The sequence below is a fragment of the Olea europaea genome, unplaced genomic scaffold, assembly GCF_002742605.1.
Source record: "Olea europaea var. sylvestris unplaced genomic scaffold, O_europaea_v1 scaffold1066, whole genome shotgun sequence".
Taxonomy (NCBI): Eukaryota; Viridiplantae; Streptophyta; class Magnoliopsida; order Lamiales; family Oleaceae; genus Olea; species Olea europaea.
Window position 1 is genome coordinate 82,144 of NW_019228010.1, and position 27,685 is coordinate 109,828.

The 27,685-nt window shown below is 32.5% G+C and overlaps 2 protein-coding genes and 1 pseudogene across 4 annotated transcripts; 1 reads left to right on the top strand and 2 right to left on the bottom strand.

The window, feature by feature from the left end:
- Nucleotides 1–9,632: 9,632 nt before the first annotated feature.
- On the top strand, nucleotides 9,633–11,629 carry LOC111373050 (ethylene-responsive transcription factor ABR1-like). The gene is made up of 2 exons (XM_022995516.1): nucleotides 9,633–10,475; nucleotides 10,780–11,629. Exons 1-2 carry the CDS (start codon nucleotides 10,013–10,015, stop codon nucleotides 11,424–11,426), a joined length of 1,110 nt encoding a protein of 369 aa, XP_022851284.1. The 5' UTR covers nucleotides 9,633–10,012; the 3' UTR covers nucleotides 11,427–11,629.
- Nucleotides 11,630–14,095: 2,466 nt separating this feature from the next.
- Nucleotides 14,096–21,882, bottom strand: LOC111373051 (protein S-acyltransferase 8-like). Of its 3 annotated transcripts, none has more exons than XM_022995518.1 (6): nucleotides 21,695–21,882; nucleotides 21,442–21,564; nucleotides 19,873–20,058; nucleotides 18,082–18,387; nucleotides 17,687–17,920; nucleotides 14,096–15,087 (listed from the first exon to the last, which is right to left on the bottom strand). In XM_022995518.1, the coding sequence occupies exons 2-6, from the start codon at nucleotides 21,478–21,480 to the stop codon at nucleotides 14,587–14,589; spliced, it is 1,266 nt and encodes a 421-aa protein (XP_022851286.1). In that variant the 5' UTR covers nucleotides 21,481–21,564; nucleotides 21,695–21,882; the 3' UTR covers nucleotides 14,096–14,586. The 3 variants fall into 3 exon arrangements, with proteins under 3 accessions (XP_022851286.1, XP_022851287.1, XP_022851285.1); XM_022995519.1 differs by lacking the exon at nucleotides 21,695–21,882 and adding an exon at nucleotides 20,611–20,806 and having other exon boundaries at nucleotides 21,442–21,511; XM_022995517.1 differs by having other exon boundaries at nucleotides 21,442–21,882.
- Nucleotides 21,883–23,663: 1,781 nt separating this feature from the next.
- LOC111373063 lies at nucleotides 23,664–26,685 on the bottom strand (annotated as a pseudogene).
- Nucleotides 26,686–27,685: the final 1,000 nt, after the last annotated feature.

Sequence of the window (27,685 nt, forward strand, 5' to 3'; positions counted from 1 at the left end):
GGGGGGGGGCGAGGGGGAGGATTTTTTTGTCCTTTTAAATTACATGGGTCCCACATAAGGATGGCAGTGGGTCTGGTTTAGACCTTGTCCAACCCTATCTTAGATGGGGCGAGGTGGCAGGCTTGCCCCGTTTGCTACCTTCTTTTTTATTTTTATTATATTTTCAAAATTTCGAATTATGCTATTATTAGAAAATAAAATACAAATTCAAAATTTTTAAATCCAAAATAAATAACACTCAAATTAACTCTTTTTTTTTTCTTTTCACGAGAAGGGACTAGTTTTTTTGTCATCTCTAATTCTGCAAGGATTCTAGTCCATGTGAGAGAATATCAATCATTCTTTCATATTTTTTCGTCAAGGTAGGTTAGTTCATAAATAAGAACCTTTTGTAAACGATTATAGATGCACACTTGTAAATAATTACTCTTCACAATGTTCTTACGTAATCAACAATTAACGATGGTGCTTTGGTAGTAAATTGTCGTGGCCATTGAATTGATTAATGAGAGAGATTTCAATCCGACATTTTCGTCGTTCTTCTCTGTGCATTTGAGTCTCAAACGGACGAAATTATTAAATGGGCTATCAAAAATAGTACCTAAGCGAAGCCACCAACCATGGAAATCCTAACGTTGGCCATAGTTATATATCCATCTCAGAAAATTACATTTTAACCATTGTGATTATGTGTGTGTGTACACGCGCACGCGAGATAATGCATATAATTATCAATATACGCTTGTCAAAAATTACCTATGAAGACATCGTCCGTGACTTTGTTGACTATCACGGATGGCACTTTAATCGTTAATCATTGACGAAAATTGATTTTTGTTCTTTGTTCACTTTCTTTTTATCTTTTAATATTTCATCACCTAATATTTTAATTGTGATATTAACAACTATTATTTTATTCCAAATAAAAAATTTTCTTTATTTATATTTAACTTTATATTTTATTAGTATTACTTTTGGGCAAAATTTGTCAGGAAATATTATTTTGTAATATTACTAAATGAAATTTTGTTCTGATTTGAAATATTTTTTTTTATTGTTGTTTAAATGCCGGTTGAAATTTCTAGAACTAATATTTTTATATTTTTATTATTTTCTTTAATGTAGAAACTCCATTGATAAATTAAATTATTCTCTCCTGACATTTATTATCTCTTCTCTTTTTCATAACACGTTAGCACAAAAGTTTAATTTTTTAAAATCTAGTGAATGTAGCATTTTTTTAAGTAGAATTATTTATAATATATACTAAAAATTAATTTGGTGACATGTGAATTTTTTATATACGTGCATATAGCACGTTAATTTGTGTACGTTTCAACTTTATGTTGTAATTGGTCGAAATTCACATTCAATCTATGATATTAAAAGTTACTTTACGAAATTTCGGTTGATTTATCTTTGTAATGCAATTATATTCAATTTGTCCAAATCAATTGTGCGTACCACTCTACCCAACTGCCCAATTAATTGTCTCACAAATTAATAGTGTTTAATAGTTCACACATAATTCCATGGTTTATGTTCAAAGTTAGAATGTATTACTCCTCATTTTTATTTTTATTTTTATTATTTTATTATTATTATTATTATTTTTTTTTTTGGAAAAATGCACGTGGGTACCTTTTTTGTTTACACCCAACTTCATAATTTCGCATTCCGTACATTGTATCGAAATTTGTATGAATTCGTATCGCAATCATCACATTTGATAATTATTTTTTATATATAAGTTTATATCATGTTTGTACGGTAATTAATATTTTTAATCTTGTTAAATATTTTTAGATGTTCTTCTATAAATTTTAAATTGATAACTTATCATGTTGTTGCTCCTGAAGTAACACAGTATTGTAATTAATATTTCTGAAGAGTATGAATCCTAGATCTTTCTATTCTAAATAGTTTGTCATGTTCCTTGAGTAGTACAACATTATAATTAATATTTTTGAAGAATATTACTTATTGCTGAATAGTATAAATTATATTTTCAATATTCCAAAAAAGTATTTGCCAAAATTAATTGCATTTCTTTATTGTGTAGTTAATCAAATGACAAGTATCACAAAACTTGAGTTTGCTGCACTTAACATACATGACAAAAATTATCTGTTATGGGTACTTGATGTTGATATTCATCTTGTCTCAAAATATCCCGAAGAGACAATAAAAGAAGAAAATAAAAACTCCCTGTAAGATCATGCAAAAACACTCACCTTTTTTCGTCAGCATCTTCATAATGAATTGAAAGTTTAATCTCTCGCTGAAAAATATCCACAAATTCTTGGAAAAAAAATAACTGAAAAATTTGATTATCAGAGGACTATAGTCATCTCCAAAGCTCGCTATGAGTGATGCATCTTCATTTGAAAGATTTCAAAACTGTTAGTGAGTACAATCTTGAATTGTTGAGAATATATTTAAATTAACCTTGTATATAGAAAAATCACTGATGAAAATATGTTGGAGAAATTTTTTCCATTTTTCATGTTTCGAATGTGCTCCTGCAGCAGTAATATCGTGAGCGTGATTTTAAAAAGTACTCAATTCATATCTTGTCTGCTTGTGACTAAGTAAAATAATGAGCTGTTGATGAAAAATCATGGGTTACATCTAACTGGTTTTGTACAGTTGCCTGAAGCAAATGATATTGCGTTGCTTGAAGTAAATATAATATCAAGACAAGGACATGAATACAGATTTGGACATGAACGTGAATATGCATGTGGAATATATTTTATGGATGAAATAATCAACAAAATTATTAGCAACAATGCTACAATTTCAAAAGCACAAAATAAACGAAATTAGCACATCCAAAAATGAGCACGAAAAAAGTTGCTTTACATGTAGAATGAAAAGATATTGAACATGTACTTATCATACATCAAAACATTTTGTGGATTTCTACAAAAAATAATCAAGAAAAACAGAAAAGTGGAGACAAATTTTGTCGATTATGATGGTCCAATTGATACGACTCATTTGGATGTCTCTGATTTTTTTGCTAATCTAAATGAGAATATTGATCATTTAATTGAGAATGGTGTGATGGAAGATATATATTAGTTTACTTTCTAATATTTTCCTTTTGTTTTAGAAATTCAATTTAAAATATGTTTTTATTTTTTGCAAAAAAAATTGAAACTTCATTGTGCATCGTTAATTTCATAATATTGAATTATATCTACTCTTTTAAATTTAAATTAAAGTTTTTAAAATATATATGTTTTGTTATAAATTTATGATGAATTGTCATGATATCTATTTGATTGATAGTGCAGCTACATATACTATTTTTCAAGATAAAAGATATTTTTTTGACCTAATATTAGCAAAAAATAATGTTAGTATGATATCAGATATATTGAATATCGTTGGAAGCTCTGGAAGAGTTTGTATTATTTTACTAAATAATATAAAATTATATATTGACCGTGCATTTCATTTTAGCAAATCCATAAGAAATTTTCTTAATTTTAAAGATAGCCAATGCAGTGGATATCACATTGAAACAATGCAATAAAATAATGTTAAAATCTTTACTTAACTTCTTTTGTATCTAGCTAGAAGCAAAGAAAATAAAATTTTCACGTACTCTCATTTGGCAGGTATTATGTATTTTTAAAAATAGTTGAATCAAATATTGTCACGAACTAGAGATTTATTGACATTAAAATTTTTACTTTGACATGGTCGAATTGGACATCCTAAGAGTTATAAGGATGCTCTGAATAATAAGCAATTCACATAGACATCATTTAAAGAACTAGAAGATTCTTTTAGCCTAATAATTATTTATGTATATCTAGTTTGTAAGACAAGTTAGTCATTAAACTTTTAACTACAAATGTCAATATTGAATTTCAAACTTTCTTGAAAATAATTTATGAAAATATATATAGACCAATACACCCACCATATGGACAGTTTCTTTATTTTATGGTATTAATTGATACTTCTACTAGATGGTAATATGTTTGCCTACTTTCCATTATCAACGTAACATTTGCTAAACTACTTGCCCAAATCATAGAATTACAAGTGTAATCCTTCGATTACTCAATCAATATTAGTCGTTTTGACAATGTTGGTGAATTTAGATCACAAACATTCTATGATTATTGTATGTCAATTGGGATTGTTATTGAATATTCGATTGTGCATGTTCATACACAAAATGGTTTAGCGAAATCATTTATTAAACGTCTACAACTTATTATTAGACTATTAATTATGAAAACAAAACTTCCAACTTCTGGTTGGTGTCATACTATTTTACATCCTGCATGATTGGTTCGTATAAGATCAACTATCTACTATCAATATTCATATTTGCAACTTGCATTTGATCATGAACCTAATATTCACCCATGAGTTTTTGGTTGTGCTGTCCAAGTCCTATTTTACCCCCCATAACATACTAAAATGGGTCTCCAACGAAAACTTGAGATTTATGTGAGTTTTGATTAACCATCTATTATAAGGTATCTAAAACATTTGACGGATGATTTATTTATTACACATTTGGCAGATTGTCATTTTGATGAAATGACTTTTCCAACTTTGGGAGAGGAAAAATTATATCCTAAAAAATAAGGTAAAAATTCATATTATGAAACAACTCTATCATACTTTGACCCCTATAGCAATCAATATGAGTAAGAAGTTGAAAAAATCATTCATTTGTAAAAAATTGCAAATCAATTATCCGATATGCTTGTTGCAAGAAAAGAGACAAAGTCATATATGTTAGCAGAAGTATTTTAGCAAAATTGATGTCCCTACTAGACAATCTAATATAGCAAATTAATCTCAAATGCGTCAGAAGTGTGGTCTACTAGTTGGTTCAAAAGATTCTGTACTTTGAAAAGAAAAGTACAAGAGAAAAACCAACTAAAAATTTCAGAAGAAGTAATATTAAAATAAATCAAATATTGAAAATATGGTTTCGAAAAATCACAATCATACGAAAATAATGAGATTTCAATAAATTATATATTTATCTTATAAATTATGAGAACGAAATAATATTATTATAAATATTATTTTTACATTTAATGTGTCTCTTGATATTATGCAAAATGAGGATTTTAAACTACAGTCTGTTAGAAACTATCAAGATGGAAAGAAGTCATACAGGCAAAATTGAATTCTTTAGAAAAACGAAGAGTATTTGGACCCGTAACTCGAACACTTTAAAATGTAATCCCTATAGGATATAAATGAATTTTTGTACGAAAGAAAAATAAAAATAACGAAATTACAAGATAACAAAGTTTGACTCGTAGCTCAAAATTTCTCACAAATACCATGAATGGATTATGAGGAAACATATTCTCCCATAATAGACATCATCACTTTTAGATTTTTAATTAGCTTGAATCTGTCACAAAGGCACAATATGCGTCTTATTGATGAAGTGACTGACTATTTATATGGTTCACTTGATAATGACGTATATATGAAAGTTCCCGAAAAACTTAAAGTGTCATGAATAAACGATACGTGCATGAAAAATCACGTTCTTAATTAAATTACAAAGATCATTAGATGGATGGAAACAATTAGATGTATGTGGCATGACTACCTCAACAAATATCTATTAAAGGAATGCTATAAAAATGACTACGTCTGCTCGTGTCTTCATAAAGAAAAAAATATTGAATTTTTCAATTGTGACAGTTTATGTTGATAATTTAAATTTAATTGGAACTCCTTAAGAGTTCGACAAAACTGCAAATTATTTGAAAATTAAATTTAAGATGAAGATTTGGAAAAAAATCAAATTCTGTCTCAAATTGTTGATTGAACCTTTTTCATAAGGATGTTTTGCACATCAATCTACATACAATGAAAGTCTTGAAACGTTTTTATATGGATAATGCACATTCATTGGCATCACATATGGTTGTTCAATCGCTTGATATGAAAAATGATCAATTTCTTCCACTCGAAGACGACGAAAAGGTTCTTGATCATGAAATATCATACCTTAGTGCAATTGAAGCATTAATTTATATTGAAAACTGCACTCGATTAGACATAATTTTTTTCTGTAAATCTCTTTACAAGAAGCTTTTCACCGACTTAAAAACGTTGGAATGGTGTTAATCATATTTTCTGTTACCTAAAGGGTACTATTGATTTGAGATTATTTTATTCTCAGAAGTTGAAATTTACTTTATTGGGATATATAGATGCAGGTTATCTATTTGACTCACATAAAGCTGAAAAACAAATACGATAGGTGTTTACACATGGATGAATAGTTGTATCATGGAGATTTGTGAAGCAATTATTTGCAGCAATATCTTCAAGTTATTTTTAAATTATTGCAATACATGAAGCATGCGTGAGAATGTGTATGGTTGAGAAACATGACCCATCATATCCAAGAATCATGTTGATTAATTTCAATAAAGCAAGTCCAACAATTTTGTATTAAGACAATATAGCTTACATGTACAACTCAAAGGAGACTATATAAAAAGGTGACACGACGAACCATATTTCTTCAAAATTCTTTCATACACATGAGTTTCATAAGAATGAGACATCTAAGTTTAACAAATTAGTTCAAGTGATAATGTGGTTGATTTATTCACAAAACACTGCTAACATTTATATTCAAGAAATTGGTTCACAAGATTGAAATGTATCGACCTAAAGACTTTCAATGATCAATATTTGGGGGAGTAGCTATACTTTTTTTTTTCCTTAACTTAAGTTTTATTCCATTGAATTTTCCTAATAAGATTTTTATGAGGCGTTATTTATCTTTACTACTTCAAAATAATTGTATTTTTTTTCCTTCGTTTGGTTTTTTTATCTCATTGAGTTTTTATCAAGCAGTGTTTTAATGAGACGTATTTTATAATGTGTTATTTAGAGAGTGTTGTAAATGATAAGTTTATTAATGAATGATAATAGTATGCATCGCAATGGCATCATTGATGATTCTCATTATGGTACACATAAGCCTATTCACCTTTATTCTCTCCTCTGTTTCACTTTCCAATGGCATGGAGATACTTTTTTTTATTAAGTACCAATGACCAAGAACTCTAGTGTTAATGCATAATTGTTGATAATATTTATTACTCACAGGGGTCAAAATTTTATAAATAATTCAACCATACTCGGATAAGCTTTTTAATTATCCCGGAAAAATCTAATTCAGAGAATTTAGTTGGTAAAATTAATTTGGAATGAAATTCTTGAAATTCGATAAATATCAAAAAATACGGGTCTTAGCCGGCTGCCGACTCTGGCTTTGTGCTACATCTTAAATAAGCATATAGTATGCTATATTCTGCTCTCGAGTGTAATACTTATTCTTACATTATTCATCATCTTTATGTGAGTGAAGATTTAGCTCACGTTTGGTAGAAATAAAAATAAATTTTTTAATTAAAGTTAAAAATAATATTTTAATTATATATTTTGTGGATTTATAACTTTTCAATCACATATTTCTTTTTGTTTTAGCAGTCAAAAAATTGTCATCTAATCTTCAAAACAAATTATATTCAAAACATTGAATCTAACATCACATCAGATAGCAACATTAGTGACATTTTAAGTTCAATTAAATGAATCACATAATTTTACGTTTAATTTCTCATGTCATATAATGTTACATAGACAGACATTATTTTTTAATTCATTTTTAGTTTGACTAAAGCATCCACGTGGAACATTAAGCTAGTTGACTGAAGTCCACTTTGAATTATCTACCAAACCAAATCTCAATCCTTATCGATTTCCTCAATGGATAGAGATCAACAAATTTTCTATTAGAAAGTTTTTTATTTTGCGTATTTGTTTAATTGATACTTAAATGTCAATTAAAATGTTTTCCACTTTTTAATTTTTAATTACTTTCACATGTGAAAACGTGTTGCATTTTTCATACCATAAAACTTTGAATCTTTTGGGGCCATTTATTGCACTAAAAATGAAAGTTTTAGCAGAATAGGTGGTTTGGATACCATAATAATAATAATAATAATAATAATAATAATAATAATAATAATAATTATTATTATTATTATTATTATTATTATTATTTTTTTTTTTCACAATATAGATCCGAAGTTGATGGTGATGGATATATTCATTTGAAGTTTTGAATAATAATAAATTTTAATCAAATATTTCATGGGATCTATATTTTCAATTACACATTTCATTAATTTTAATTAAAATCGATTGAAAATCTTATTTTAATCCCACCAAACGGAGGCATATTTGGTGGTACAACAATTTAAAAGGACTATATTTTTGATATCATCCTACTCTGTATTTGAATATGCACAAGATATTTAGTCTGTTCGGTGTAGATTAAAATTAAAAATTTAGTAGATTTTAAAAAAAGTTGATGAAATGTATGATTAAAAGTTACGGATCCTATAAAATATGCGGTTGAAATTAATTATTGATTTTGACTTAAAATATTTATCAAATTTTAATCTACACCAAACAAGGGGCCTAAATATAATTTTGATTTTATTTATTTTTCTTGAAATTATCATAATTTTCAAAAAAACCTTCAATATCCCCCGCCCCCCAAAGGTCCCCGGATAGTTTAAGTCGCCTTTGCAATCAAATACGAGAGTGAGGAAGGAGTACCAAGCTACTAATAGCATCGAGTCATTGAGACACAAGAACGACTTGTCTTGTTTTTTATTTTTTTAGACGAAAATTTTCCATTTGACATAAAAGACCAAAACTCACTAGGGATGTAAGTGATCCGATTTAAACAGTTTCTACATATATTAAAGCCAAACCGTTTAAAAACACCGAAGAAAAACTCAAATTATTTAAAACTATTTGAGAATAATTCAAACCTAAATCTAACAAATTGGTTCGATTTTAAATCGAAGTTTCTTCGCTTATTTTTTCTTCTAACTAGGCCACTTAAAACATTACTTTTTTTAATGATTACAAAATATCTTTAAGTGTTATTGGTAATGAAACAAATAAATTATACATATCAACTCTCACTCAACTTATGAGGATAAATAGTATCTCTAGGGCGAAAGAAGCGAAACTTGTTCTTACATTGTATCCCCTCATGGGATAAGTTACAACATTTGCAATGTGAAGAGGGCTTAGAGTCTCATGTATGAACTATGAACCATGATTGGTTTATCGAGTTTGTAAATGAAAATTGATCACACTATCCATATTTATATCGAAATTTTAATAGTTATATCTTATTTTGAAGGTTAAAATGATAATTTATCGATACGATCCATGTCCAATTTAGACGAGTTTTTGGCAAAACTATACGCTTTTTAACTTCATTTTTTAAATTTGTAAAATGGTCTGATTTGATTTCAAGTCATAGTTAAAATAGCGAAATTTAAATTAAACTATTTTTCAGCCGTATGGCTTGATTAAAAATCATTTTATTGACGAGTTCACGTGATATCAAATATGACCATATGGCAACTTGTTAGAAACTAAAAAAGAAAATATGAAAACGTTTTTCATTTTCCATTTTATATATTTATTGTTCATGAATGAGAGCCCAATTCAAAGACGATTTCTCTTCCGTCTCAAAGTACAAAACCGACATTCTTTAATAATTCCAAGGGGCAAAAGATAGATTACATGTAATACAATTCTGGCATCATCATCGGTCAAACGGTGTGAACTTAGCTATACTAGTCTCTTCTTCCTTGTTTCTTTTGCATTCTACCTTCAACCAAAGCAAACAAAAAGCAATTTCTTCTGCAATTTTTTTATGCAGATTGTCGATATTTACTGCTCAAAGGTGACCCTAGTGACCTGGTGTGTGTGTCTCTGTGTGTGTGTGTATATATAGATAGATAGACAGACAGATAGAGAGAGAGAGAGAGATAGAACACTGTTACATTGAACAAGTTTCAAGTTTGATGTGCTATACAAAGGTGGATGTAAAGGTTGACCTTTGAAGTTATATGTGTTTGGGATTTGGATCTTGTTAATTTGATCAGTTTGGTACATGTTCTTAGTATCAAAGGTGGCGAATCCAGGAGACACTGGCGAGTTTATCAGATTTCCGGTGGTACCAGGTAATACTGAAACCACCGCCAACCCAACCACCACTGCTCAGCCTCATCAACCAGCACAATCATGGGAGAGAATGCAACAACCAGACTTTCTACTATCGGAGGAACCCATGTTTTTTGGATTCGGTCAGACGAGGGAGATGCCTGCGATGGTACCGACAATAGCCGCCCCGGGACAGACGTACGGGGAATGGAACTTTAAGCCTGATCCAAGTGGAACTGGTGGCCCTGGCAATATTCTGTATCCGTCTTCGTCGCCTTATTCTTCCTCGAGTTCTGGCTCTTGGGTTGGACAGAAGAGAAGACGTGATCAAGATGATAGTGTTACTCAGTTTCCAGAGCAAGTCCAGAGGATCTATGGCGGGTTTGGGGAATCATCTTTCTCTGTCAAAACTGGTTAGTTTGATAAATACTGTTTGATCCTTAAAAAGTTTTCAACTTCAGGGTCGATGATGTTCAAAATTGACATCGAGTTCCTCCAGTGCTACTAACAATACTCTTCGAAACACTCTTAACGATCGAGTAAAAAAGGGAGACCATATGATTGCATGTGAAATAACATTGAATTGAAATACCTTTGTCGAAAATCCATCGCTAGCATGTGAAATAACATTGAATTGAAATACTTTTTGACGGAAATCTGTCACAATTTTGTGGAATACCTGTTCGTTCTTTTATTTTTTTTATATTTGGCTTCCAGAGGTGGCTGAAGCGGGCGATACAAGCGTTGCGCCACCACCTACCACTACCATGGAACACCAGCCACCGCCGCCAGAAACCTCAACAGAAAACCAAGGAGAAAGAAGAAGAAAATATAGAGGGGTAAGGCAGAGGCCATGGGGGAAATGGGCAGCAGAAATAAGGGATCCACACAAAGCTGCAAGAGTATGGCTAGGTACATTTGAAACAGCAGAAGCAGCTGCCAGAGCATATGATGAAGCTGCTTTCAGATTCAAAGGCAACAAAGCCAAACTAAATTTCCCTGAAACTGTAAACTTGCCGCCACCACCCACCACTACCCTAGCAGCGGCACCACCACTACCACCAGCATTCTTCCAAAGTCAACCTTTTCAAATATCTGGAACTGCCAGGGACTACTGGGGATACTCACAATTACTTCAGAATACAGCTGATTTACAACATCGTCAACCCATAAGCTTGTCAGAACAAATGCAGCTCTATGCTTCATCAATTGCTGCTTCTTCTTCATCATATCCTCTGCAATTCCCCAGTCAACAACAGACACTTGATTCACAGACACAGGGAAATCAAACTCAAGAAAACACACCAAATTATCCTGCACCACCATGGACCAGTTCTACCCACAATCCTTCATCATCTAGTTAAAGTTTTATACTTTTCTTCTGCTTTTTCCTTGAGAATTTTGGTGGCCATATGAAGTTTATGCTTAATTACTGATTATAATTTTTTTTTTTTTTTTTATGATTATAGATATGTAGATAAGAGCAGGTTATAAGTTTCTAGATGGGATTTGAATGTTAATCTTGTAAGGAAATTGGTAGAAATGATCAACCTTTCAGCTGTCTCTTTTTTGTTTTTCAAGTTGCATTTAATTCAAAATTTTCAACTTATTTTGGCCAATGATTTGAATCCAATTTTGAATTGTTTACCGACCATAAGCACTCCTATTGGCGAAAATTTATTTTTTAATTCTGAAAAATCTACTAATTTGCAAGAAGTAGGGTTGTTAACGTGTTTATTTATCAATAAAATATTTGATCAGGCGTAGTTGAATTGATGATTAAATTTATTCAACCATGCTACATGTACACTCTCATTTACACTTTTCTTTACACTCTTCCACGTGGTAATAGCTACACTCTTGATTTTAAACTAATCTATCACATCATTGCACAAATTTCGTTCACATAGGAAGGAATGTCATCCAAGTGATAAGAGAAGATGTACATATAGCATTATTCAAATTTATAACCAATGATCGAACTTCAATTTATTGCCGTGGATCATTGAAAACGTAAGTTTATTCATTAATTTCACACCTCGATGGTTAATTTTAAATTAATTACTGAACTTCATTTATTGTAAAAAAAATCCTCACTCTTTCAATTACTAATAAATATTGTTAATGGCTTTCTATTTTCCTAATACATAAACATAATAATCAAGACGTAATAGTTTTTGTCATTTCTCTTGATAATGTTGACCTTTTAAGATGAAATTTTAAGATACAATGTGGTACTCTGGATTCAAACAGTATAACTAGTTATTCGATTCGTCTACACTGAAACGAGTAAAAAATTATTATTCTTAAATGAACAAAGAGATTTCTAGTTGATGAAATCCTAATAATTAATATGTTAAATTTTGTCCAATTTTGTGGGGGTCCGTTGGCTTAAAATGGAGGATTTTGATGCAATTGTTTGATGGTGACCTACCTTAGATGTCATCTTTGGACATATGATGACAAAAATTTAATCAAGCTAGTATCGATTGATGTTAATTAAATTTTGTTTGTTTTTTATTAAAAAATGTTTTGAGGGGCAATATCTTGTGATTGGAACTCTCATTTTTGTCAAGTGACTTTCGCTTATAGTAATGCATCGAGAATAATAGACGAGCCATTTAATGAAAGAAGGAATAAAAGAAATGATACGTTGTTAAGTCGAGCTATGTTAATTTTCTTTTTTAAAAGTGAATTAATTTTTATGTAATTATTATTTCTATGGTTTCAAGTTGATTATAAAAAGGTTGAACCCCAACCTTAGGGGCTCCCACCGACCCTGCCCTGAGCCATATGAAATTATTTACCTAATAATAAAAAAGTACAAGTTTCTGAAGTAACAAACAACATAATATTAAAACTTTTAAATGAAGCAAATATCCCAAATAAATAAATAAATAAAATATATTTTTCATAGCTCCTTAAGACAGAAGTTAACGTATGAAACAAGAATTGGTTGTCACTTTCTATCTCTATAATGTCACTCGGTCGAGAATGAGACATGAAATAGATAAATAAAAGTTGATGTCACAACCCACGCGGGGTAACACGTGACTTTGGCTGGGAATTGCCGTTTTCTTACATATTAAAAAAAAAAAAAAAAAAACCCCATAATTTCAAAGGAAATGATACTATTTAGCTCATAGTATCTTAGATTGATGTTGTAGTAACTTACCTTGAAAATTAAGTCATATTGATTATAATTATTAACATAATGATGGATTATATCCTCATTGTATTCTTATCATTATACATCATCGACGATGGTTTTGATTAAGAGATAGTAAAGAGACTTACTAATACAAAATTGGACTAGGTATTTAAAGTGAACAAATTTTTTGGTTGAAAATCATCGATGAAAGACAATTTACTAATTAATTAAAGATTAGGGACAAAAAGTGCAACGTGACGAAAAAATTAGACAAAAATGTTATATTAAATAGAGATTAAGAACTTTTCTTGCAATTAAAATTTGAGGCATTATAAAAATGGGTTTACAAATAAAAGTCTTGTGTACCCACAAATTTCCTTATTTACTTTTAAATAATTTTTAGTAGGTTTTATTATTAAATTTTAATTCGACTATTGTGAATGATTAATCATTACTCGATCCATAGTGCCAATTATCAAGTTATTCAACTTCCCACTGATCATTATTTAACTTCCACTAATCTTGTAAAATAGATTCAAGCTCTAAAAGAATGTTTTAAGAAATTAGTGGGATGACTCAAGAGTAACTAGTCTCGACCCATGGTCTTCCTCCACAAGCCATTGCTCCGTCAAGCTTTCACCCATTGTAGAAAATTTCTCGTAGGAGTCTAGATCACGTCACCACTCCAATTTTGGGGTATAAGGAGCGCTCAAAGTGATCATAGCAATTTAAAGCTGGCTCGAAGTGGTCATAGCAATTTAAACCACTATGCTTAACGAAAGATATACTGTGCATCAAGAACGAATAAAAGAGAAGAAAAATGTCGATCCAAACGCTAAATGCAATGAATTATTAATAAATTTACACCCAGATTGGAGCAAATAAATAACAATCACGCCAGAAAACTGAAATCAATGAGAAGGAAGTTAATTACACAGAATGAAGCCAGTAGAAAAAGCACACCATTACACATCAATGGACTACCAGATTAAGGTTAGAGGAGGGGAAAAAACTGACAAGGCACTTTCCCAGTCTTCCCACATAATTGTAAAGACATTTCTATTCACCGTTTTTGTCAAAAATAGATTCGACCCAGCCATTCAAGAAAGATGACATGATAAAAGCAAAATTTAGCTAACAAAATCAAATTCACTTTCCGTCCGTGGGTGGGGAAGAAGGGATTGATCGACTGATCCGATCCTTCCAAGAGAAGAGATAGAGATAGAGATTTTGCATAGATTACCACACAGATGGCATCTTTCCTCCCGAAAATCAGAAAGCATCAGTAGTGTTATCCAAGTGGACAGCTCCTTCCAACTAATGTACATGTCACCGATCGATCGATATATGCCCCCCCACCGGTCCTTCTGTGCTCATTGGCACGCTTCTTTAGGAATAGAAGAACTTTTAATTTCCGTGACATTTGAATTTGTGCCAACGACCTCGGTTGCGATTTCCCAGCCACCACTACTTCTCCCCCAACTGGAGTGCAAAGTGTCAGGTTGCACACTGGGGCCTCGTCTATCAGAACCAAGAGCAGAATCAACTTCCGAGGAATTATGATGCGGCACATCACTCCCTCTGCCGCGAATACCTGCTTCTATGTCTTCAATATTATGACGCTGGGAGATCTTTAAAAGATCTCCACCTATGTCCATATCATCTTCTACCTTCATGCGACGGTCATCTGTATCTTCAGCTTCCCGGGTGGCGGGGAAAGTTGATCTTTGGGCCTCCTCTTGTACAAAGGCTCGGAAGTTGTTCTTCGAAGGTTTCACCTTCGTACAGAACACTTCAAGAAAGTTATTTAAACAACCACGATCATAAACATTGATTCGGTTATCAGCTCTATATCGGAAATTCTCATAGGTCGTCTGTCAAAAGATGAACAGGAATAAGAAGTTTAAGAATGCAAAAAATGTCCTGGAAAACAAAACATCCACACATAAATTCAGAAATCTAATTATGGTTTGAAACAGCGGATGACAGAGACATATATCCCATCATTTAAAGAAATGAACTTGTCAATACCCCTTATGCCCATTGCTATCAATCAAGCACCAATAAAAACAGCAATTCAATAAGAATACACACAAAGGCACAGTCGTTATCCAGAAACTTGGTGGAATATTTAGTAAAAAGATACTGAGGATGCACTTCCAAAATTATATCTGGCCAGTTATGTACCATGAACTTGTCGTTTTCTTATCTGGTTACCTAGATGACAAATACAGAGGGGTTACTTGGAAGAGTTGTACGGTACATAACTGGCGATATTATACATGTACGATAGTTCACCTTGAACAAAAAAGTTATGCGATTAACAATCTTTTTATCTTTGTACAAAGACTTGAAAGAGACCACTGTGTAGCCTTCCAAACAGGATTCAGTAAAAACTTTCCGGTTTTTTCTACGTATTTCAAACAACTGCAGAACGCCCAATTAATATTTAATTTCACAATGCAACATTCATAAATTAATCTGAAATATTTGGCCTTTTACCAGCAAAATTTTCCCCGTAGTCAAACACAGACTCGTACATGACCATATAAAATTTTCAGAAGCAGCTTACAGTGAAGTTATAATATTCCTCAGTTCAAACCTAGTCTACTAATTACTAATCAGGATTCACTAACTATATTTAGGACTTTGATTCGCAGGCTAGTCTCCCAAACATAGTTGGCAACAATTACTCAAATTTAGAAATCTCTTCTTGAATAGTAATCTAGTGCAGCTTATAAAATTTAATTTCTGATGTAATTTGAGCCTTCCAAGATTTCACTGTCAATTGGCTCATGTGTTGCATGCTGTTTTATGAGCTTTTCAGAATTGGCGTAATTTTTTCTAGGTTTTCTTTGTTTAATGTGGTTGATTCTGGTTATCAATTATTCTCTATCCTAGTGCACCTTAGTTTCCAATTTTTGGAACTTGAACCATTAACAAAATTTCAGCATGTATAAACTCAAGTAAAATCCTTCAAATTTCTCCCATAAAATATTGTGTGAACGTACAACACTTTATATCAAAATAAACGAGGTATCTTATCTCAATTAATTTTTAAAGTTGATTCTAGTCATCCTCTGATAGCTTTTTCTTTATATAAAAAGCTTTGTCTACAATATTTTTGCGAACATGCACATAACACTCGATATAAAAGGGAGAAAAACGGAGAATTAGAAATTATATAAATAGGACTGGCAACAAATACAAGGAATTTGTAGACACAAAACAAAGATCGTGAGGGTAGGAAGCAAATTTTAGATGCCATCACTTCTGACCAACCACCACCATAAAGCGGGATGAAACTCGCATGAAGCAACATTTAGATGTCATTACTTCTAACCAACCACCACCATAAAGTGTGATGAAACCGGCACAAGGAACAATGGAAGTTAGAATAACTACTGAAGGCACCAGGCAACAACTAAATTTAAAACCTCAGTACCACCAAAAAAAAAAAAAAAATTACTAATGAGGATGGACTGCAAGGGTTCTCAATCATAAAATTTTTTCCCTTTCTCAATCCATGCCCCCATACAAAAAAGTGAAGACAAAACAACACATAGGAAAAAGGAAAAAAGATAAGTGGGAAAAAGATGACCTAGATGAATGGGGGAAAAAGGAAGTTATTTCCATACACTTCCATTTCTGTGTCTAAATCATACATTCACGGCCAGACCGAGAAAAACTCCCCAGAAATGTATAATTCTCTTTTCCTTGGTTACCCATTGCCTGAAAAAAAAACCTAGACAAATGGAGAAAGGTAGTTATTTCTTTACACTTCATTTCTGTATCTAAATCATACATTCACAACCAGGCCAAGAAAAGCTCTCCAGGAAGGTATAATTCCCTTTTCGTTGGTTACCCATTCTGAAACCCTCATCCCAGCTACTTCCCCCAAACCGTCAAATCAGGGGAAAAAAAAAAGAAGTGAGGAAGTAGCTGTTCCACTTTCGCCAAAGGGTAAAACAAACATTTTCTTCTCCCACACACTTTTTAATATCTCCAAAAAAATGTAGCCAAGATACTAAGTTTAACACACCATTAAGCAACAGTGGGACTGGAACAAAACTAAAAGGCAGGTAGACAGAAAAGAATGTGTACAAATAATATTAGTCTCAAATTGTCTCCATAATATCTTGTTTAGAATTGCCAATCTCAAATCAACAAATATCCCAATAACTAACATAAAACATGGTGACAGACTATCACACATGTATAAGAGAAGAGTTGTTGCAGTGCAACAATAGCTACACATTTAACTAGATATAGTTCCATATTCTAAATAGTTTATGGAAATCTCTGACAAACAAACTAAACAACCTAATAATAATGAAAAGAAATTTAAAACCTAAGAGACAAGAAAAAAAATCTCAGACAAACAAACAAATGGAAAAGCTAGTATTAAACAAGATAACAACCTAATAATAATGAAAGAAATTTAACACCAAGCAGATAAGAAAAGTAACTGACCTGATTTGTGCTTATCAGATACAAGTGAAAGCCAGTTAGTCCACCAACAAACCACAGGGAAATAAAACAATATGCCATTAAAATCACAGATACAGGAGATTCTTTCATTGCCTTCCAGACTGTGCTCTGATGGTCGTCCATCTGAATCTTGATGTAAAAAGCAGATATGGCAAATACGTAGATGCAAAGAAGTGTAGCGGAAGCAACAAAACAAAAGAAATAACGGTAGTTCCGCTGCACATTCAAGGGAAGGAAAGTACTATAAGAATCAATTAGGGTAATGGTGCAAGGAAGCAGCTAAAAAATGAGAGAGAAAACAAGTAAAAAGGTCAATGAGAAGCAAGAGCAGGAGAAGAAAGAAACGAAAATAACATTATCAGTCGTGAAAATCATACCAATCCTATACATTGACCCACCCAAGGGCAGTGGTGATCAAAATGCTCCACACAGTTGTTACAAATGGAGCAGTGCGAGCAACGAGGAGGGCGATACAGCATGCAGGTATCACAGTATTTAACTCTGACAGGGATCCCATTAACCATTACTTCTTTCGTTCGAGGGAATTGGAGGCTTGGTGTTTGTCTTCCACCAACCTCCATCGATGCTGAAGTGTCATATCGAAACTCTTCTTCAGGTGGATGTGAATTACGGGGAACAATACCAGGATCCCGAGATGATGTAAGAAGAAGAAGTGCCAATACCTATCAAAATGAAATAATGAATTATTCCAGTGATACCTAACTTTAGTTTATTAAAAGCAGATGCCTACCTTAAACATTCCACTTAAAATAATATTCTGCAATATCCAACTTAGACAGCCTTTCACTACAATCTAAGCAGCCATTCAGCAAAGTGCACGTCGTCACCTAAGACATCCTATGCACCCACATTAGACAGTACTATTAAGAATATTTGTGGTCTTTCCTGTATTCCCTATCATGCTGTATACAAAAAGACATTTTATTACATGTAAGAGTGAGAGGTTGGTAGTACACAAATAAAATGCTGTTCAAGACCTTCTTCCTTTTTGTATGGACTTTACCAACTTTATACTAGCATAACCAAGAGGCCAAACTGACCTAATCAATAGAACAACCCAAACTAGCTTAAAAAGCTATCATTTTACAGTCCAAATCAGCAATGCACGGCAGGACTTAGCTATATCAAAACAAGTGCTGGAACAGTGACATGACATCATCTGCCAGCTTGACTCATATGAAGTTTAGAATCTTCTGGTCTTTGTTAACTGACCAGCATCTTAGAGTCAATGACATACCTTCTGAGAGACGACTTAAGTTGTTCAAGCATCAATTATAAGGTTTCTTGGGTGTTTTAAACAATTTAGTGGTTCTAGTCTCAAATGTAAATATTAATGTATTCATATAAAAATTGAATTTGAGTTCATGATCCACTGGTTCATAGTTCATCAGGTGTGCCAAATTCAAATTTAAAGAAATGGAACCAAATTGATCATATACTATCCTGAATACTACCAGTTAGTTAAATAGCATAAACTATATCCACTGATCAATGCCTAGCAAGTTCATCTGAGATCATTCGAGATTGAGCCATCCGAATTTATTAATAAAATTAAGATGAGAAGACACCCTATCATAAACACAAAATACACATTGCTTTTGAAAATCCTAGTGGTCAGACCCTCTAGCTTGAAATAGCCTGATCACCTCTAGGGTTTTAGAATCCAGAAAATTATCCCCAATCAATGAGTTGTTTTCTCACTGATTGACTTGGACTCTATGTACACAGTTGCTGACAAAGCATTGCTGTTAGATGTCCTAGTTTCACATCCTTCATACTTTTCTTTGCTGGCTCCAGCATTTGAAACTAGATTCAAAGCTTCCTCGAGTGCACTTGCTTTGCATCTCTAACATCTCTTACAAATTCATACCTTCTACCATGAACTATGCTTTCCCTTAAAGACCTATAAACTAGTTTACAAGTATTTTGAGTACTTGAAAAAATGTAAACACAGATCTCATCAATCAATGAGTAAAGATTAAGAGAAAAATTAACAGTTTGGATGTCAATATAACCTTACCCATATAAGTAATGAGTGACTAGGTAAGCCTTAAATTCCATACATCAGTCATCAGCAAAGAAATTAAGGCATTTTCATAATAATTAAAGCAAAGTAAAGTATTGAGTAAAGGATTTGAGGAACTAACATAAATAGTGAAGATGATTGTGATAACCAGAATTGTATATCCTGCATTATATGGTGAAAACTCATGGCGAAGATGCCTTACAACGAAAACACAAAAGATAATGACTGGGACGATGATTAGCATTAAGGTGACAAGCAGTGACCTAGCATCAGGGCCAAAAATCAACCTCCCGCCAAGAAAAAATTTCTGCAAAGATGGACAATAGATATGTCATATACAAAAAACACAGATATAGTTCAACACAAGTGTTGTTATGTCAATTAAATAAAACTAAAAGTCAAACCACTTAGATTAACAGGTTCTGCACAAATAATTGTAGCAGAAAGATCAAGCATATGAAACATTTGTCTCAATGAATATCTGAAGTCACAACTGAAAACTTGATGAATTTCTGCTTCTCCAACCGTAAAATGCAAGCATTTCAGTTATCATATTTGGTCTCTCAGCAGTAAGAGGTTAGGAATAAGACCTCCCCCTATTGGGCAAATAGAAAACTATATATAATAACATTTATCCCATCTTCAAACATGCAGGAGAAACAATCAGTCCAAGAACTCAGTGTCATTCACCACACCCCCACACATGCACACACACAGAAGAAGAAGAACAATTCGGGAGCTCATTGACTGTTAGCCATCATACAGATCATCTTTTACATGGCCCAATTCAGAGAGCTGCCATTTCACCCACCCCCCAAAAAGAAGAACAATTCTGCAACTCATGTATTGTAGAAGTCACCTTTTTCAGGTGACAAATATACAGATTTTCCTTTGCATGGCCCCAGTCAGAAATCCTGTATTGCCACAGTCACGGGTATACTGTACACTAAGCACCATAGGTATTAGCTATGATAGCCAGTTCTTACATCTGTTCTGCCTCCCCCAACCAACCCCCAACGGATACACCTATTTAAGATTCCATTCTCGATAAATTCCTGTTCTCCAACAAAATAACAAGAGTTTAACATAAGACTCTCTAGATTTCATTTTTCGAATAGCAGAACTCTTCTCAAAATTGTCCAACATAGCTAGAAAAGTAGGTTTATAGGCAGAATCAGCACCACAACCAGAGACCCAAAAAAAATAAAAAAAAATGCACCACCTCTGGGCAGTATAAAGTCAAGTGCAGGTTGAATTCTTTTTACATCATGATGCTTGCATAATTTCATAAACGGGTGATTGCGAGACTTGAACTAATGACCTCCATGTACAAGCCACCAATATAATGTTCAACCAACTCATCTAAAAACTTAATAAAGAGGAAACACATTTATTTATTTCAACATTTCCTATTACAACACTATACCCCTAGTGACAAAAAACCAATATTACACAATAGAAAATAGATTTTTTAATTACCCATTGAATTCCACGACCTTTTAACTTTGCTAGGTTCATACCCACTCCTACGTAATCGAAATTAATGTCAGAAATCCAGTGGTTCCAGTGCTAATAGGCAGTGAAACTCCCCAGAAATATGGTAACGTATTAAAGAACAATTTATGCTAAACCAAAAAATTAAGCAAAACCCAGAAAATCTGAATAAAACCCAGATAGTAAAAAGTCTCACATTGCTTCCTTTCCAAACTTCGTGCACGCGCTTAGCCATCTGGAAAGAACGAAGGAAAAGAAACAGAGACGCCCGCACGCTGCTCTCTGCTAGGCTGGGAAGGAGTTGAAGATTCGTAACTTGCAGTAACCGTCCATCCTCCCCTTTCACGAAAAATACCACCGTGAGAGTGAATCCTTTAGTGTATAAAAAAATCCTATTAACAGCTAATATTGAAATCGTTGATGGGGTAAGGTGAGTTTGAAAATTTTTGGTCGTTTTGTGGGTTTTCTTTCGGGATTTTTCAAAGGGTCTTTGGTTTTGTGATCTATGTGTGTTGGATTTGGAATTTGGAGGTTTACTGAGTCAGTATTTTAATGGAATGTTTATGGGGAAAAACGCTAGCTTAATCATTCTCTCTTCCTGTGTCACCAGTTGGAGTAGTGTGAGAGAGAGGCAATAATTAATTCCATCCGTTACAAAAAATAATTAAAATTTCAAATTTCTTTAGCAATTAAAGTTGTATATAGCATACATTTTCAATTTTGGCATTGGGCTTGAAATTTATACTAAAATCATGCATGCGAGGTGGCGACAACTAGGGAAATAAGTCATTGCCAAGTGCCAACAACGTATTAAGGGAGAATTGCAGTAGGGTCCCAAATTTTTCATATTTTTGTAAATTATACTCAAATCTTTCATTTTTGTATCCATAGTCCCAAACCTTTCTTATTGATTGCAGTTGGAGGACATATGGATAAAATCCGTCCATTTGACCGTTAGTCAACCAAAAAATCAATTTAACCACAGTTGGATTAATTTTAAAAGATTTTATATTTTTTCAACAAACTTATTAAAATTATAAATAAAATAAGCAAAATTTAAAAATAAAAATAAAAATATTGAGAACTAATCATCTTCCTCCCCACCTCACGGATCGAATCATGATAGAGTTTTCTGAATCTTGACCTCCACATGGTAATTTCTCCCTTGAGAGTTTGAAAATGTTCAAATCAACCCAAAATCTAGAATAATCTAATACACATACCAAATTAAGAATTACAATCACAGAAATTAGGGTTTTTAGGGTAGATGAGTTCTTGATTAGAAAATGCCAATCCTTATAAGGTAAAAGAATTTATTGAGTCAACTCTTTGAAGTTGAGCATCTCGAATTATTGAATCTTTGTTCTAGGTTATCGATTCACCATTTATGATTAATGGTTAAGTTTTTGTGTGTAATAAGTTCTACTAAGTACGAAGGGAATGCAATTTGAATAAAAAGGTGATTTTGTTAGAATAAACCAGTTTTCATCTTCCAATGTTGCTTTTTCTTTGTGGAGAGAGAGGGTTAGCAATGGTAGCACCGATGTTGCCGGCGTGGATTTTGGTTTGATTGATTGTTAGAGGTGAGGTTAGAAAGAATATGAACGATTCTCATACATTTTTATTTAATTTTTAATTAGTTTATTCAAAAATATAAGATTACAATATTGTCATTTTAAAATTAATCCAAATGTGGTCAAATTGATTTTTTTGGGTCGACTAATGGTCAAATGAATGTATTCCATTCATATGCCCTTCAATTGCAATCGAGATGAAAGGCTTGGGACTATGAGTGTAAAAATGAAAGATTTGGGTAGTTTGCAATATTTTAAAAGGTTTGGGACCCCAAGTGCAATTCTTCCTCTTTTTAAATAAGGAAATTTTTATATTTTGTTATCAACTTTTACAAAATGTGGTATATCTATCCTTAACCATTTTTTTATTTTTATTTTTTTGGCATAATTCATCTCCAATATTTTAATTACCGGGCATTCCTTTCATTTTGGTCATTAAACGATGGATTTGTCCTTTTTATTAAATGAATAAAAACAAAAAAAGCATTTAAACAAACAAGAATAAGAAAAAATTACAATTGGAATCTCATAATTTCTCAAAATAATACAACTAAATCTATTTTAAAATAGTTAAATAAATAATATCACATTAAAAATTTTGAAAATTATTCATCTCCTTCAATTAAGTTCACCTACCCACCCGTTTATATACTCATAAACATTTATTAATTTTCCCTAACGCCATTTAGATTTTAGATGAGATGGTAAAATTCTGATACTACAATATTTACTGAAAACTTCGATGCAACTTTTTGCAACTATAGAGAGACATGCTAATTTTAGTACAGCTCACGTTCTTGTAACATATTCTGCTGAAATTGCATCACTTCCATAAAATAGAAGAAAAGGAACTCAATTTTATCATTTGCTGTGTGTAATTTAATAGAATTACCATAACATATACAAGAGACTTGTCAAGTATATTTCAAAAGGAAAAACTCCCTGTATTAAAAAAATGAAATAGCCGTGACACATACTAAGTGGAATGAGGCAAAAAAATACTGAACAAATTGCTCCAAGTACACTGAAACATTAGCTACAAAGTTGACAGTGGTTCAAGCCTCGAATGTTGATAAAAACTCATTCCAGATCTACAATTCCAAAGTTGGAGAGGAGAATTTTAACTTGATCAACGAAGTCCGACCCTGTTGCATACTTTGTTAACGTTCCCACAGCAAAACCAAACGTTGCCCATCTGTTCAACTAATATTGGACACACATAAATGATCTTATACAACATGAATATAGAGCTAAGATAAATCAAGATCAGACTAATAGTCGTGTCTGGTGAAAAATAACATGAATACCTTCATAAGAAGCCATGTTTGACACTCAGTATTGCACACAATTAGACAATAGATTTTTCTTTTTTTCTTATTTATCAGTGAGACTAAGCATGACTTGAATTCCAAATGAAAGGCATTAAGGCCACGAAGGAATGAGCTAAGGTGATTCTCTTCTGTCTATTTCTCTTTTTTCTTTATGATCTCAAGTTAGTTGTTTCTCAACTCACTTGAAGAAGAAAGAGAAAAATAAGGTTCTAGTAGAAACAGGATGCAAGCATTAGCAAGTGCATTAAGGCTAATTATGGAGATGTAGAGCACCACTTCTGCAATTAGTTTAAGCTAGTTAAAGAGACTCAGACCAGCCAACAACCTAAGCGTGATTTCAACTAAGAATCAAATTTTGCATGGCACACAAACCAAAGATGTTTTAATTTCAAATTTGCAAGAGTAAAGAGCAATGAGACTGATGCTGAAATCATCTTGAGATTAATTTTCTCATGAATCTTATGAGTGTACAATAAGACACAGGTATGTCCTCTACTATTCTATGAAAGCTAGGTAGAATGAATCTTATTTGATTGTAAGGCACGGACATTCTTGTCTTACTTTGATCCTCAACAATGCTGTGTTCACCAATTTGATAACATTACTAGGTTCAGAACTTGGAATTTGACAGTGATTATTTTTAACTCCACTGATATTGATTTCTACCTAAGTTGATGACATGTTTATTCTTAATACCACTGTCTCCCTCGCCCCTTGTCCAAGTCTCAAATGATACACAGATTGTCTTCAAAGTCCTTCCCATCGAACTTTCTAGTTTAATGTCTTCCACTTTTATGCAGAGCTAACCAAACAATCAAGTAGAATTATGAAACTACAAAGATTATATAAAACGAGTTTTACAGTTTTTGGAATGTTCTTGTCGCCATAGGGAGAATGGAAAAGCATTGGTGAAATTTGTTAGAGATGATGGCATTTACCTTTTGTCTAGAAATCAAAGCAATCTTTTCTGGTACTTTCCTATACATTATTCAAATATTTCTTATTTAAAAAACTTAAGATGGGATAGTGTAATTATAAAAAGAAGCGGGTGGTTAGACAAGGTTTTCATAAAATTTGAATCCGATTAAGAGTTATCCTACTCAAAACACTGGATAGACGTAATGAAAAAGTAAGGTACTCAATATCACAAAATCAAGACATTTGCAAATAAGCAATTGGTGGTTCTCAAGCAAGAAATCAAAAGCAACACATGTATAAAAGCCTTAAAGAGTTGTGACCTTTTCACGCAGGAAAAAATTAGGAAAGACGCAACCATCCATGTGGGGTTATGATTCTACAAAGCAATGTCTATCCCAACCATTCCAACACTCCGACTAAAATTGAACATAAATAGGCACAATCTCATTCATCCAAAGAACGAAAATAACTCTCCGGTTTCAAATCTCTTTAATTTGTTTGTTCAGGATCATTGATCACCATTCTAACAACAAATTCACACAACCCCATGTGTTTCTTCAATATAGGCCTCTATTCAAAGTCATTATATACATCGATAAGTACTAAAATCCTCATTGTATTGCATGTACAGAAGCTTTAGCATTGGCAAGTGCACAAGGCTATTATGGAGCACATATAGCACCACTTAGAAATCAGACCTCTATGTTTTCCAAGTAGAACCAACAATTTCCTGTGTAATTTAATTGAAGAGTGAAAGCAGAAAAATGATGGGCTTCTGACTAAGCTAGTAAAATTTTGTAGCCCAGACACAACTAAGGGGTTGGGATCATTTGGCAATCAATTTTAGAGCAAGGTCTACATGGGCACCAAGAATATATGATTTCCAACAAGTAACATGAGGTGAATAATTTTCATCTCAATTATATATCTTCAGTTCATTATCCAATGACTAATTTTCTATCAAGATTCAGTAATCCGAAAAATAAATCATCTAGAATATGGGTCCTAATCCAATTACACAAAATATGATCATGAAAAAATTGAAAAGTTACTAGAGAGAGAAGACTATTACCTGCCATTGGAAATTTCATTCTTGCCAATGAACCCAAAGAAAGGACCCTGATCAGCTTCTTCTTCTTAAAGTACTCTTGCGGCTCCTTACCTTAGCCTTCTGTCTCTGAAACTCCAAAGTAATCACATTCTTTTCCGCAACCGCTACCCGTGCGGCCGTGCACTTGGAGTAGGAGAAGTAGCCGTTGGTGCCGATGGTGGTGGTGGTGGTGGTGAAGATGGTGGACCTGGCTTTAAAGGTGGAGGAGCCACCGGTCTTCTGAAAGGGCCTTCAGCTTGCGAATTCCTGAGGGCTGAGGGTAAAAATGGTTGTAGGATTGGATGCAGAGAATCTACAAGCGGATGATGAAGATGAACAAGGTGGAGATGATAAAGGATTGCGAAATTTGAAGCATGGGAAAGAAGGTGATGATGATACTGACATTTTTTCTATATAAAATTCTGTAACAGTTTTATTGATAATTGTCGAATACTAATATTTGCAATTGATTACTGTCATCCTATATCCTATATGGCATACATATTATACATCAAATCATTAATCATTACATGTATGTTACGTAGGATATCTATAATATTAAGCAACTACAAATAACATTATTCGATAATTTATTGGTGGGAGTGTGAAGAAATGGCAGAGAAGTTCGGGTGGTGGATTTGAGAATTTGGTGATTATTTGCCGGTTGATGGATAAGACACGGCCAAATTTGTGTGCGACGGTGGTTAGTCTACAAGCCACGTAAAGAGCAAACTTATAATCAATTATAAATTTATAATTTTTGACAAACATGAAATCGAGTTAATTATTATAATGATCACTGAACTTAAGTTCATATCTTTAAATGACCACTAAAGTTTAAAATGTCAGTTTTGGTCACTGAACTTAGGTTCATATTTTTTATTGCTAACTGAACTTAAGTCATGTCTTCGATTGCTCACTGAATTTAAAATGGTGAATTTTGATCATTGAAGTTTGGAATATGATCTGCGTTACTCACTAACATAACTGTTGAACTTTGAAAAATATCGAATTTACAGTGAGTAATATACAGTATTTTTCAAAGTTCAATGAGTGATGTACAATATTTTTCAAAGTTCAGTGTCCAAAACTCAATATTTTAAACTACAGTGAGCAATCGAAAATATGGACCTAAGTTCAGTGACCATTGGAATAATTAACTCCATGAAATCAATAATACATCTTTATAACCCTTTAAAATCTTAAGCGTACACGCTTTTATTAAAAGTAACAAAAATAAAAATAAAATAGTGACGAGACTTGATTTAAAACCTTTTTTCCCCTGTTTAAGTTCTTTAACCCAAATGCTTGGACTTTATAGTTAAAGTTAAAGGACTTCTACTAACACCAAGACAAAGATACGGTCACATTAACACGTCCATTTATCACTACTCCACATTATTAAAGTATTAAAAATATGCATTTTAATCCTTTTAATAAGAATATTATTACAATTCTCATTTAACGATTTTCATTTCAAGGGTGTCACATAGCAGTTAGGGTGCATATGATTAAAATAACATGATT

What these genes read in the sequence shown, in the direction of transcription:
- LOC111373050 (XM_022995516.1), top strand. Translation starts at nt 10,013, where the DNA reads ATGTTCTTAGTATCAAAGGTGGCGAATCCAGGAGACACTGGCGAGTTT. An exon ending in ATCTTTCTCTGTCAAAACTG is followed by an intron (nt 10,476 to 10,779) that starts GTTAGTTTGATA and finishes TTTGGCTTCCAG; the next exon opens with AGGTGGCTGAAGCGGGCGAT.
- LOC111373051 (XM_022995518.1), bottom strand. Translation starts at nt 21,480, where the DNA reads ATGGCTAAGCGCGTGCACGAAGTTTGGAAAGGAAGCAAT. An exon ending in AAGTTTGGAAAGGAAGCAAT is followed by an intron (nt 20,059 to 21,441) that starts GTGAGACTTTTT and finishes CCATCTTTGCAG; the next exon opens with AAATTTTTTCTTGGCGGGAG. An exon ending in CAATCATCTTCACTATTTAT is followed by an intron (nt 18,388 to 19,872) that starts GTTAGTTCCTCA and finishes TCATTTTGATAG; the next exon opens with GTATTGGCACTTCTTCTTCT.